We start from the raw sequence: 15054 nt of genomic DNA, 5'->3' as shown, positions 1-15054 counted from the left end.
TGCTGGACATGTGTTATTCTGATGAAGTTTGCAAGTCATGAATGACAGAGCCAGATGGAATTTGTTTACAGCGTTTGCGGGGAGTAAATGTTAAGGAAGGGTCTGCATTTCAAATTAATGACCTTGGGAAGGATTACAAAAGCATTTTATGCAGCCATTTTCCATCTTTCTTTAGTTCTTACGTATGATTCTCAACACCCAATTCTCTAACTGCTTTTCCATCAACTGCTAAACAATAAGAGTTTAGGTAAACTCAGTTCCTTTGCCTCTGCTGCATCTGTTCCCAGGACACAGCTTTCTGCTCCAGGACAACAGAGATGTTCTTCTCCTTCAAAGAACTGGCTTTCCCTCCCTCCACTATTGATACTGCCCTCACCAGCATCTGCTCCCTTCCCCCAAACATCCGGCCTCATCCTGTTTTCTGCTGCCTAAACCGTGACAGTGTTCCTCTTGTCCTTACCCACCACCCCATCAGCCTTCACATCCAACACATCTTCTTCCACAACTTCTGCCGTCTCCCTAAAGGGATCCTATCACTAAACATACCTTTACTGCACCCCCCCCCCCCAAATTTTCTGCAGTGATTGGTCCCTCCACGATTCCCTTGTTTATTCATCACTCCCTACTAGTCTCCCTCCCGACACTTACTCTTGCATGTAATACATGCCCATACACCACCTCCCTCTCCTCCATTCAGGGCCCCAACAGTCTTTCCAGGTGAGGCGACACTTCACCTGTGAAGCTGCTGGAGTCGTCTATTGTGTCCAGTGCTCCCAATGAGGTTTCGTCTATATCGGTGAAACCCATCATAAACTGAGGAACCATTTTGTCAAGCACCTCTGCTCCATCCACTACAAGCGGAACTTCCTGGTGGCTAGATATTTTAATTCTGATTCCCATTCTGACATGTCGGCCACCCTTAGGGTGGAGGAGCAACACCTTATATTCCATTGGGCAGCTTCCAATCTGATGGCATATTGATTTCCCCTCCCAGTAAAAAAAAACTCCCCACCTCCCCTATTCCCCACTCTGACCTTTTACCTCTTCTCAACTGTCTAATCACCCTCCCCCAGTGCCCCTACTTCTTCCCTTTCTCCCATGATCCACTCTCTTCTCCCATCAGATTCCTTCTGCTCCAGCCCTCGACCTTTGCCACCTACCTGGCTTCACCTCTCACCTCCCAGCTCGTCTCCTTCGCTCTCCCCACCTGTTTATTCTGGCGTCTTCCTTCTTCTCACCAAAAGTCTTCCAGCAAGGTAATGAGCTACTGATATTTTAGCCTTTTAATTGTTCACGTACATAATAAAGTAATGTGTGGTACATGATATAATAATCTAAAAGTTGTGAACAGTCCATCCACAAGGTGCATTAGTAATTTTTCCTACTGTTAGTGAGGGGTAAGGTTCTCATGCTTTTAGCAGTGGAATATCAATGGAATCTCAAGCCCAAACTATCTATAAACTATTTCCCTGGGGACTTTGATATTCTTTTCTAGGAGTTACAGGAGGGAACTAAAAATATCAGGGCTCTTGCATCTATACAAGTGCTTCTCTGCAAACTGTAGCCCCACATACCCCAATTGTTGCCAATGTTAAATTTCCTAACAACAGCATTTGATCTTTAACAGACTGACATATACCTGGCAGGAGCTTTAAGATAATTATACAGCAAGTACAAGTTCTGTTTAAAAATTAACACATCTAATCTAGAGATCAAAGTGAAAGGTAAATTGTCGTGATTTTTTTTGCACTGGAACATATTTTGCACAAAAGGACTACTTCAAAAAAAGAATATTGAAACTCAAGCAAAATTATATACTGGCTTTAGTAGCTCATGATATCTGAATTCTGCAAAACAACTATTTTCCTTTCATACTTTTTATAAGTAATCATCCAATTCAGATTACTTATACTACAATACTAACTATACGATAAAATACTATGAGGACTTCTCAGATTGTGAATAATGCTAAATGTTGCATAAAAAGTATGCTTTCTTCAGCGAATTTGCAATAAATCATTGATCAAATGAAGTCATGGAATGAAATTAGAAAATACTGTTCATCTTTTGTTGTTAAGTTTATCGATCTCACACCAAACCTTCGGCTAGGCTAATCAAAGCCAAGAACCATCATCGCTATACCACAAGCTGACTGCCTAATGATCAAGAGTCTGGACAGACCATGCATACAGTGAGGACCTGGAGCTAAATTGGCTCAGCTCAGTGATATCCTACTCCAAATGCATCCCTAGGCTTAAATTAAGATTTTATAACCCATGTAGTTGTGTACAAGGGAAGGATAACAGTTTGTGATATCACAGGATCCAATCAACACATAGATTATTTTTCTTTAATCCAGCTCCTTCTCATATGCACTCATCTCTCTGTTAGTGTTGAGTTAGAACAGTAGGCACACAGAACTGAAGAGTCCTCTATAGTTCAGCTCTCAAAGCTTCTTTGTCTGTTCTAAAAGGGAAGGCATTTCCTGACACCAGGTGGCAAGCAGGTTTGAATAGAGGCCTGGGGCAGCACTAAAATAACTATTGGTATTGTAGAGGAAGCACCTCAGCACATAACTCCCATAATCTGTGTACTAATGATCTTTTTTCAGTCTTACTTTAATACTAGCAATTATCATCCAATTTAAGTTTGTGTGCACGAGTGCAACATACATTTTACATGTGGCGACAACAGACCCAAGTAGTTCAACAAATGCATATTGTGCTTTTACATCTCAATTTTAAGAATGATTTGTAGAATAGATTCATGCCTTGGAAGAATGTTTTAAATATTCAAAATCAGTACCGTACTAAATTGCCTATGCACCATATTAATCATTTTACAAAATATCAGAAAACCTGAAGATAAAGACAAAGATGTTTTCGAGACAAAAAGAAACAAAATTTAGAGAAAATATCCATTTTTTTCTGAATCACTTTACTCAACTAGTTTCAAAGCAGAATAATGAAAATTGATTGCATGCCAGCTTTCAAAATTGATACACAGTATTGTGCAAAAGTGTTAGGCACATATACATAGCTAGGGTTCCCAAGACTTTTTCCACAGTACTGTATATTAGTTAAAATAGGAAGGTGGTTGGGAAACAGACATAAAAGAATTCAACTCTATATTAGCTCAGTTAAGTGTTATTTGGTAATTGTAAAGACTATATACAGTCCCGTGCAAAAGTCCTAGGAATGCTAGATATACAGTGGCATGTAAAAGTTTGGGCACCCCTGGTCAAAATTTCTGTTACTGTGAATAGCTAACTGAGTAAAAGATGACCTGATTTCCAAAAGGCATAAAGTTAAAGATGACACATTTCTTTAATATTTTAAGCAAGATTACTTTTTTAGTTCCATCTTTTACAATTGCAAAATAACAAAAAGGCAAAAGGGCCCGAATCAAAAGTTTGGGCACCCTGCATGGTCAGTACTTAGTAACACCCCTTTGGCAAGTATCACAGCTTGTAAACACTTCCTGTAGCCAGCTAAGAGTCTTTCAATTCTTGTTTGGGGGATTTTTGTCCATTATTCCTTGCAAAAGGCTTCTAGTTCTGTGAGATTCTTGGGCCGTCTTGCATGCACTGCTCTTTTGAGGTCAATGCACAGATTTTCGATGATGGGGGACTGTGAGGGCCATGGCAAAACCTTCAGCTTGCGTCTCTTGAGGTAGTCCATTGTGGATTTTGAGGTGTGTTTAGGATCATTATCCTGTTGTAGAAGCCATCCTCTTTTCATCTTCAGCTCTTTTTTTTACAGATAGTGTGATGTTTGCTTCCAGAATTTGCTGGTAATTAATTGAAATCATTTTTCCCTCTACCAGTAAATGTTCCCCGTGCCACTGGCTGCAACAAAAGCCCAAAGCAGGATCGATCCACCCCCGTGCTTAACAGTTGGAGAGGTGTTCTTTTCATGAAATTCTGCACCCTTTTTTCTCCAAACATATCTTTGCTCATTGCGGCCAAAAAGTTCTATTTTAACTTTATCAGTCCACAAGACTTATTTCCAAAATGCATCAGGCTTGTTTAAATGTTCCTTTGCAAACTTTTGACACAGAATTTTGTGGTGGGGTCGCAGGAAAGATTTTCTTCTGATGACTCTTCCATGAAGGTCATATTTGTGCAGGTGTCGCTGCACAGTAGAACAGTGCACCACCAGTCCAGCATCTGCTAAATCTTCCTGAAGGTCTTTTGCAGTCAAATGGGGATTTTGATTTGCCTTTCTAGCAATCCTATGAGCAGTTCTCTTGGAAAGTCTTCTTGGTCTTCCAGACCTCAACTTGACCTCCACCGCTTCTGTTAACTGCCATTTCTTAATTACATTACGAACTGAGGAAACGGCTACCTGAAAGTGCTTTGCTATCTTCTTATAGCCTTCTCCTGCTTTGTGGGTATCATTTATTTTAATTTTCAGAGTGCTAGGTAGCTGCTTAGAGGAGCCCATGGCTGCTGATTGTCGGGACAAGGTTTGAGGAGTCAGGGAATTTATGAAGCTTTGAAATTTGCATCACCTGGCCTTTCCTAACAATGACTGTGAACAAGTCATAGCCCTAACAAGCTGTGAGAGCTCAAATCCCTTGGGGTGCCCAAACTTTTGCAAGGTGTTCCTTTCCTCTGTTCACTCTAAAATTATACAAAACAAAAATAATACACTAATCTTGCTTAAAATGTTGAAAAGAATGTTTCATCTTTAACTTTATGACTTTTGGAGATCAGTCCACCTTCTACTCACTTAATTATTCACAGTAACAGAAATTTTGACCGGGGTGCCCAAACTTTTACATGTCACTGTATATGAGCCAAAGATTTTTGCATCGTACTATATATAACACTATAATAACAAAGCAATTTTTCCTTTACTTTCTTTTTTAAATTAGCATTTAATTCAGACACCAAACTGCTCCTCAGAGGCCCCTAATTAACAATAAAGCACAATGAGAAATTCGTCAATTGTAAAAAGAGCCACAAAAATGCAAGCCTTTTTTGCTTCAGCAAACTTATTTCTAAGCACCATCAATAAGAACTAAAGGTTACAGGTTAAGGGTGAAAGGTGAAAAGTTTAAGGTGAACACGAGGGGAACATCTTCACTCAGTGAGAATGCAGAATGAGCCCCCAGCACATGTAGTGGACACGAGTTCGATTACAACTTTTAAGAGACGGGAGTGCTATGGAGGGCTTTGGTTCATTGGGACTAGACAGATTAATGGTTTGGCATGGACTCGATGGGCCGAAGGGCCTGTTTCTGTACTGTAGTGTTCCATGACTTTCAGCTGAAACAACTAACTACCATAAATCCGGATTTTATATCCTCTGTGATGTTTTCTAATTGTTAATTGTTTAATGCTACTTCAGCACAGAATTTATCTATATAAATTCTATTTTCTATATGAATTTATCTATAAAAGATTCATTGTAGATTTGTTGGGAACACAACGATCCTGCAGATTACAAAAATAAGATCAATAAGGGACTTAAACTTGTAATAATAGATATAGTTTGGAAAGAATAATGAATGAAGAATTATTTGCCTGCCCAGATACTTTGTATAGAAAACTACTTTATTACTGCCTATGCATAATTTACTGTCACAAATTTCAGTCTAATATTTTTCATAGTAATTACTACACAGAGTACACTATTAATAACATCATAAGTGTCAATTCTGGTTGAGTGATGGTAGCCCTGTCTCACTAAGAATGCACCGGTTTCATGTCCCACTCTAGAGACATGACATAATGTAGGCTGGTACTTCAGTGTATTATTGAGGGAGTGCTGCACTGTTGGATTTTCCGCCCGTTGAGTGAAATGCAATACCAAGGTCCTGCCTGTCTTCTCTAGTGGACATACAGTAAAAAGTCCTAAAGTAATAATGTGAGGAAGAAAGTTCTAAATGCCCTGGTCACTTTTTATTTTCCAATCAAAACATCTCCACAATAAAACCTGTTTGCAGAATGCAGTTTGTAGGATTGTATGTGTACACTGCTGCCACTTTTCTTTGCAAAACCTATGCTCCAAGAGTTAATTTTAACTTTGTTGTTTCTCCACTGATGTTGCTATGAGTATTTACAACAAAGTTTTTCTTTTATTTTGAAATATCAGGATCTGTAGTAATATTGTTTGATTCACTGCCATTTCACACAATGAACAAGTTAAATTCTTCTTCAACAAGATTACAATTTGACTCTTTCCTATTTTAACTTTGTTGTTTTCCATTTCTCTTCTCATCTTTGATGAGAAGTCTTCAGCAAATTGATTTCTGTAGTGGCTGTCTCTAGCTATTGTTTCTCCCATTTGTATTGCGATTGCATTTCACTCTGATTTGAATCCGTTCACAACCAGATAATCCCTGGATATTCAGTTTTCCTCACATCATCCACGCTTAATGCAAACAATTAACTTCACCATATCCCGAATGGTGTCCATGTCATTGTACACCCAGTCTGGTGCTTTAACAGGAAAGCATTTCTATCTTTATAGCTTTGAGGATCGCAAACTTCTTTAAGGATCACAAACTCTCAGATACTAATGCTCCTTTTTCACTTTGCTCTGACACCCTCTTGCCATGCCCTTTCTTTTCATGCTGTTTAGCACACATTCTTCAGCTTCAAACCTATGCATTCACACTTCAGTTTTATGTTTTCACCTCACTGAAGTTCAAATGCAAATGACCGAGCTCTTTTTTGTCGTCTTCACCACCATGCTACCTTTTCTGTTTCCTTTCCAGCTACTGTATCAGCTATCCAATTCCTTCCCTTACAGTCATCCATGCTCTTAACTTCAGAAGTCATCTGCACCTTTCCTTCAGGCTTTTTCCCATTCTCATGACAAGCCCAGCATGACAACAACCATCGCTGGCTTCTTCTCTGCTCACTCATATTAGTCAACCCCTAGTCTGACCATTCTGTCCTGAATACAACCTGCACGAGACCTCTGCTGAAGAGTCATTGAGCCAAATAGTTACTTTATTGCTCTCTGCAGAAGCTGTCTGATGTGAGTGCTACCATTCTTACACACGTCAAATGCACCAAAACAGCTGCAAATTATTCTGAGGATGTGCAAGGCACCATAGAAGAATCAGAGATACAGCACAGAAACAGCCCTTTCAGCAACCTACACACTCAGGACAGGTTTCAACAAGCTGCACCACTACGCTCCCAAATTTGATATGTTACGAACAGTCTGAAAAAAAAAATCATACCTACATGTATTTGCAAGTCAGACATGGTGAAAATAAAAGCCAGAATTTAACAGTGTCCAGATGCTTCCTGCTGAGGCAATAAAAATGGTCATCGGATGATGCAGGACACATTGCTCAACAGAAGGAATAGCTTGTGAGATTAAAAGCCTGAGAAGCTCTAGTCAGCAACAAAAGTAGCTTTATTATGTAGTAGGTAAGTACTCTTTATGATATAATGATTTTTGACTGATTACAAGTGGAAGATCAGCATGTTTAAAAGCATAATAGCAACCAGAACGGCTGTTCAGGAGTTCTTGGCATCAATGAAAGAATTTTCCTGATTAGAGTTTCAAAGAGTAGGGGAAGAGATTAAAACAACTGGCAATTAAAAATGGGTATCAGACAGACAATCCAATAGCTTACCTCAATAATATACAGGACTATGTTTTTGTAAAAACAATACAGGATACATTTTGCTACACGATTATAGTTCCAAGCTCCATGAACCAGCAGCAAGTTCTTCAGATACTTGAACTAGAAACAAAAAAAGGTTATATATAACTGAGTAATTTTTTAAAAAATTGTTAAACTATCAAGTTAAAGATTTGGTCTTGATTTTTCATTTCAACATCTTATAATCTACAAAGTATTGGCACCGTAGGTATTTTTGCTATAAAAATCCAACAAAGTAATGCAAAAACCCACATGTGCAAAAACAGAGCTGGTTCTGTTATTCTACAGTACGTGTGTTTGTGCCTGTGTTTGCATGTGTGCCTCTGGATTACAAAATGAGAATTCAAACTGGATCGTGGTGGCTTGAGAGTTTGAAAGTTTGAATCTAACTTTAAAAAAATCTGGGAATTCAGATTGGTATTGGTAACAGTGTCTGTAAAACTGTCAAATTGTTGTAAAGATCTAACCATCACATTTACTTGAGTCAGTTCACTCACATATGATGTTTCTCCACTCTCCAGCCTGCTACACTTAAGAGGCATCTCTATCAATTTAAATCTCTTCTCTTCTTGTTGATGTTATATATTCTCACACTACCCCTTACCTGCTAGACTGGAAGCAAGAGCCTGCACTGGAATTGAGAATTAGCAGGAACATTTTGGCTCATTTCTATCAGGCCTAACTCTGCTCCTTCAATCTGTATATTACATAGTAATTGCAATTGTTGGCCTGTCGGGGTAGATTTCTAATCAGAGACAACACAGTGGGATAGTTACAAGACGAAAAGATCAGTAGGTCACTAAAGGGAACCAGGCCCAAACATGGATGAGAGAATAATTACTTCAAAGTTCAAAGTAAATTTATTATTAAAGTACATATGTGTCATCATATACATCCCTGAGATTCATTTTAGATTAAATTAGATTATAAGAACACCCAGTCCTCTTTTATTGTCATTTAGAAATGCATATATGCATTAAGAAATAATGCAATGTTTCTCCAGAGTGATATCACAGAAAACAGGACAAACCAAAGACTAACACTGACAGAACCACATAATTATAACATATAGTTACAACAGTGCAAAGCAACACCATAACTTGATGAAGAGCAAACCATGGGCACGGTAAAAAAAAGTCTCAAAGTCCCCGAGTCGATCGATTCCCGAGTCCCCAATAGTGGTGGCAAAAGGGAGAAACTCCCTGCCATAAACCTCCAGGCACCATCAACCTGCTGATGCCTTGGAAGCAGCCAACCACAGCCAACACTGAGTCTGTCCGTCAGAAAACTTCGAGCCTCTGACCAGCCCCTCCCCAGCGCCATCCTCTGCCGAGTACCTTTGACCTAGCCCTGGCCGCTGAAACACGCAAAGCCGAGTATTTCGGGGCCTTCTGCTCCAGAGATTCTGGTTACCTCACAGTAGCAGCGGCAGCGAAGCAGGCATTTCAGAAGTTTTCCAAATGTTCTTCCATACTCTCACATCCATCTCCATCAAATCAGAATTGAGCATGGTCCCCTACTTGACAGATAACAGATATTCATCACCGGAAAGGCTGCGCGTGCTGCTGTCGCACCGCCATCTTCTCCTCCTCGTTTTCTTGTGGGCAATCACAGTATGTACAAAAAACACAATAGAATCAATGAAAGACCACACCCAACAGGGCAGACGACAACCAATGTACAAAAAACAAACTGTGCAAACACAAAAAAAAGCAATAAGTATGGAGAACGTGAGATGAAGAGTCCTTGAAATTGAGTCCGTAGATTATGGGAACAGTTCCATGATGGGGCGAGTGAAGTCGTGCACTTTGGCTCAAGAACCTGATGGTTTGGGAGTAATAAATGTTCCTGAACCTGGCGATGCAGGTCCTGAGGCTTCTGAACCTTCTTCCTGGTGGCAGTATTGGCGTTTCCATACCAGGCCATGATGCAGTATACTCTCCACCACACAACATAAAAGTTTGTCAAAGTGTTAAGATGACATGGTGAATCTTCACAAACTTTTAAGAAAGCAGAGGCACTGCTGTGCTCTCTTTGTAATGGCACTTATGCGCTGGGCCCAGGAAGATCCTATGAAATGATAACACCAAGAAATTTAAAGTTGCTGACCCTCTTCACTGCTGGTTCCCCAAAGGGGACGGGCTCAAGGACCACCATTTTCCTCCTCCTGAAGTCAACAATCATCTCCTTGGTCTTGCTGACATTGAGTGAGAGGTCGTTGTTGTGGCGCCACTCAGCCAGATTTTCAATCTCCCTCCTAGATGCTGATATGTCACCTCCCTTGATTTGGCCAAGGGCATGGTATTGTCAGCAAATTTAAATATGGCATTGAAGCCTCACAGTCATAAGAATAAAGTGAGTACAGCAGAGATCTAAACACACATCCTTGCAGAGCACTTGTGCTGAGGAAGATTGTGGAGGAGATGTTGTTGCCAATCTGAATTGTCTGGGGTCTGCATGTGAGGAAATTGAGGATCCGGTTTCACCAGGAGGTATTGAGACCAAGGTCTTGAAGCTTATTTATTAGTTTTGAGGGGATGATGGTATTGAATGCCAAGGTGTACTCAATGAAGAGTATCTTGATGTACACATCTTCACTGTCCAAATGTCCCAGGATTGAGTGAAGAGCTAGTGAAGCGGCATTTGCTGTTGCCCAGGGAGGCAAATTGGAGTAGATTCAAGTTTCTTCTTAGGCATGAGTTGATATGTTTAACCGCCAACCCCTCAAAGCACTTCATCACAGTGGACGCAAGTGCTACTGGACAGTAGTCATTGAGGCAGGTTATCATGTTCTTCTGATAGGTATAATTGAAGCCTGCTTGAAGTACATGGGTAGCTCAGACTGCTGAGGTCAGAGGTTAAAGATCGGTGAACACTCCAGCCAGTTGATCAGTACAGGTCTTCACTACTTGGCCAGCTACCCCATTTGGGCCGAATGCTTTCCGAGGGTTCAACCTCCTGAACTAGGCCTCAGACACTAAAATCACAGGGTCTTTTTGGGCTGTGGGAGTTTGTGAACGTGCCTCCATGTTTTGATGGTCAAAGGCAGCATAAAAGACATTGTGCTCATCATGGAGTGAAGCCTTGTGGAAACCTATTTCGCTTGGTTTCACTTTGTAGGAGGTGGTAGCATTCAAACCCTGTTACAGCTGTTGAGCATCCGTCAGTGATTCAAGTTTGGTCTGGATTGCCACTTTGCATGTGTGACGGCTTTCCACAGATCGTACCTGAACCTCTTACATTTAACTTTGTCGCCAGACCTGAACGCCATTGGTCTGGTCCTCAGCAAACTACAGATCTCATGGTTCATCCAGTGTTTTTGGTTAGGAAAGACTGAGTGATTTTGTCTACGACTGATTTTATAAAGTCCGTGACAACTGTGGTATATTCTCTGACAAGTCCTTGAACACTGTCCATTACATTAACTCTAAGCAACCTGCAGCTGCTCCTCAACTTCTTGCAACCATCATTTTTCATTGTTCTTAGTTCTGGAGCCTTAGTTGCTTAGCCTCTACCTGTATACAAGTAGGAGGACACACAGTGATGAGATTTCCCGAAATACAGTCTAGACACAGAACTGTAAGCATTCCCAATTGCAGTGCAAGAGTGAGAGAGTGTGTTAGAATCCCTATGGCTGTAGGTAATGATAATTGGGCAGTGCTGAAATATTGTACTGGAAAACCCAGAAGTGAGCAAATGCAACAGGAATAAACTGGGCAACACACAAAATGTTGGAGGAACTCAGAAGGTCAGGCAGCATCTATGGAAAAGAGTAAATAGTTGACATTTTGGGCCAAGACCCTTCATCAGGACCCTTGTATTTAGGAATAAACTGGTCCCTTCTTCTTTCTCCCTAGGCCTCCCGTCCCATGATCCTCTCCTATCCCTTCTGTGAATCAACTTTCCAGCTCTTGGCTCCATCCCTCCCCCTCCTCTTTTCTTCTATTATTTTGGATCTTCCCCTCCCCCTCTCAAATCCCTTACTAGCTCTTCTTTCAGTTGGTCCTGACAAAGGGTCTCGGCCTGAAACGTCGACTGTACCTCTTCCTAGAGATGCTGCCTTGCCTGCTGCGTTCACCAGCAACTTTGATGTGTGTTGCTTGAAATTCCAGCATCTGCAGATTCCCTCGTGTTTGCCCTTTTTCTTCTGCTTTGATGGGAACTACGAAGAAGAACAACCGAGGATGGATGATCTTTATAAAAGAGAACAAATTTGATGATAATTTTTCTTGCAGTTTTAAAGAGATTTTGAAAACCCAAGTAGATTCAGTGTAAGGTATTTGAGGTCTCATGGCAATGGATAAACTGCTTTGAAAAGTTTTGCTAAATGGAAGTATAAATAGAAATATTTAGAGTTCTATTTGCTATTTATTTACTGATGGTATTCAGGTATTTCTGGTAAGTACAGCATTTATTGTTTACCTCAAATTGCTCTTGAACCAAGAGGCTTGCCACGAAATGTCAAGCTAGAGGTAACAGTCAACTAGATTGGCGTGGGTCAGGTCTTGAGTGTACCTCAGACTAGACAAAGATAAAAACAACTTTTCTTCTCAGAGAAATAGTGAACCAAACAACCGAAGAGCTTCTCCATCACACTAAGTGACACCACTCCTTTGTTAGCCTCATTTTATTAATTAGCAGAATTTAACTTTCCCAGTTATCAATATGGGATACATAAATTTATTCATGAGTTCAGGCCCCTCTACTGCAAGCTATTTGAGTTTTCAAAACAGACCTGCATCAGAGTGATCTATTGTATGATTGACAATATTATCAGAATATTTTTCTACCAATGTGCATGATGTAAGAATAGCAGGAGACCATTGGTTTGATAATTCATAATTGTTGCAAATTAGCAATAATTTGTGATGCTCCTGAAGATACATGTCAAATTGAATCTATGCATTGAATATTACACCAATTACCTGAGCAATAGAATAATCAGAAGAGTTTGCTGCTTGTAAACCCTCGTTTCCACTTATTCCAACACCGACATGGGCCGTTTGGATCATTCCCACATCATTTGCTCCATCTCCTATCGCTAATGTTATAACTTTCACCTGTTTCTTCACCATCTCAACTATTTCTGACTTCTGTAGAGGTGAAACTCTAAATAAAATATAACAAGAGAAATGAGATCTTGCAGTTGAATAGACCTACATTTTATTTACACCTACGTACTTGAAAAAAAAACTCAATCCTTACCTGCCACCTTCAGATAAACTCATTCTCCACCACCTAAAAAAAAATCCCTCCAATTTCTTCAAGATGTACAGAAAGTCACAGGCAAGATTAAGAAAAGGCAATATCCGTTAAACAGCTTTGTGCATTGTGTTACATTTTGCCTTTTTAACCTTTGGGACAATAATAAGATTTACTAAGCAAACCGTTCTTTGCAGAGTAAGTATGATGAAGCAGAGGGTGGAAGAGGTGGTGGTGGAAAAGGGTGGGAGTTCATGGACTGGAAGTCCAAACATCCCCCATGTTAACAGACTACATTCAGCTTTTGCTATCAGGAAGAGGATTCAAGCAGATTATCACCAAATGCTGGCATGGACAGTGTAAATAAACAGAACAAGCTTGTTAACAGTAGCTATTCTACACAAGAATGATATAGCATGCTTATAAATTTACATTACAAATCACAAAGCTGTAATCCAGTTTGAAATTTCTTTACATTTGTTCCTTGATCATGGATACATATTCCATAAATACTTTCTCCAATGAGGGCAAATTACTTAAACTTAGATGCTTTGAGAAATTATCCTTGCTATAAGCTTGTTTGATTTGTCAAATATGGGCAGATTGCTTCAGTGAAACATGTAACATTGCTTCCAAATTAACTGCTGGAAGTGACAGCAGACAATAGGATGAAAAAAAAATCACTGTTTGACATTTTTGTGATCTCAATGTTTTAATACTGTTAATGGCGAAACAAAGTGGCTATACTGAAGACAATGCTTTTTATAGGCAGAATTTTGGCTCACTTTAAGAGTCTGGGTTCCATAAAACTGGAAAATATTTAAATATGTTTTGTCAAATAGCAATAGGTCCACCTAACAAATGTGTGCAGAATGAACAAAGTCCAAAAGTGTCATAGAGGAAAAGTCCATGAACAAGAAGTTTTCCCAACTGTGAGTTCAGCCTAAACTAAGCAAAGTTTTGTATGAATACATGATTAGAAAATCTGCCCTTAGAAATCAAATTAATTTTTACAAAGAATAAACATATTAGAGTAAAGCTTCTGCCACTTGATGTTATTCTGCAGACCTCATAATCCACATTTGGTTTGTAAAAATACAATCACAATGTTATATATATTGTACCCTCTACTTGTTTGAAATTATTTTCCATTACTATAAACCATCACTTCGAAATGTGAGAGAGACTGTTTTGTTCACAAGACCCACTTTTACTCAGTTTCTTGACAAACCAAGAGCAGTAATCCATTTGTAGTAACTGCACGCTGTTTTACTGCGTTTAAAAATCAAAATAATATCCAAATTAAAACACTCAAATTCAAGCTTACCGGCAGCAGATGACAGCTTTGCAAGACAGTGCTAGATCCAAAAAGGATTGTCGCACTCCAAATGTCAGGGCATATTTGAGAGTTTTTCCATCAATGATCAATGCAAAGTCATTGTCCCTGCGCAATGCATCACCCAGAGTACTGCAGTGGTGGCTCAGTGTTTCTCTTGTTGTCTGTAAATTAATTGTTTCACTATAAACTGATTCGTATAAAAGCAAAGTGTTTATAATTTTATTAAAAAACATGGGAACCTTAAAAGTCAAAATTCAAAAATGTTCTTTGATTAAATGGATTACAAATTTCAGTTCTTCCAACATGAAACAACAAGCAAGAATAGTAAAAAGCTGATACAGTAAGTGTACATACTTATGAAATTTTTCTCCTGCTGTGATTAGAACAATACATCACTCTACAATTCCATAATCCAAGTAGCAGAGATTGAGTCTGCATTGAAAGCTATAGCACACAATCTGGGACAATGAAACCACAAACTTCTTATCTCTTCTTGCCCTTAAGCTAAGTCAGAAAATATGGAACTCATTATAGAATAGATGCAGCTCACTTCTGCGATAGATAAGTTAGCGGTATAAAAATGCTACAATAGGCATTTATTCCAGCCTATGAATGCCACCTTTTGTCATCCTCTCCTGCAAACAAGCACACCATCCATCCCACTAGTCAAGCATGGCATTATGGCTGCATTCAGCATCTTCACAACTTCAATCCTTACTTCCCCCATTGAGTTCTGACATGATGACTAATTATTGCTGGTCAAACCTCATTTTTCATTTCATCCAGTTTACAGTAACCGTTTTGATAATAGCTCCAATCTAATGATGGATCTTTGTTTAGATCCCTAATTAGGACTAGGACTTCAAAAATGTTCTATTTAG

At 39.5% G+C, this 15054-nt stretch overlaps 1 protein-coding gene across 6 annotated transcripts in view; it reads right to left on the bottom strand.

The window, feature by feature from the left end:
• Nucleotides 1-15054, bottom strand: part of atp8a1 (ATPase phospholipid transporting 8A1) — a 363676-nt gene that overhangs the window by 113579 nt on the left and 235043 nt on the right. For all 6 annotated transcript variants that reach the window (XM_072252785.1, XM_072252787.1, XM_072252786.1 and 3 more), the window contains 3 exons: nucleotides 14162-14334; nucleotides 12558-12741; nucleotides 7603-7713 (listed from right to left, as the gene is read on the bottom strand). In XM_072252785.1, coding sequence (XP_072108886.1) covers nucleotides 7603-7713; nucleotides 12558-12741; nucleotides 14162-14334 — 468 coding nt within the window. The remainder of the gene's footprint in view (nucleotides 1-7602; nucleotides 7714-12557; nucleotides 12742-14161; nucleotides 14335-15054) is intronic.

Source organism: Mobula birostris, chromosome 3, assembly GCF_030028105.1.
Source record: "Mobula birostris isolate sMobBir1 chromosome 3, sMobBir1.hap1, whole genome shotgun sequence".
Taxonomy (NCBI): domain Eukaryota; kingdom Metazoa; phylum Chordata; class Chondrichthyes; order Myliobatiformes; family Myliobatidae; genus Mobula; species Mobula birostris.
The sequence above is the reverse complement of the archived record's forward strand: the minus strand, read 5'-3'. Positions and strand labels throughout refer to the sequence as shown.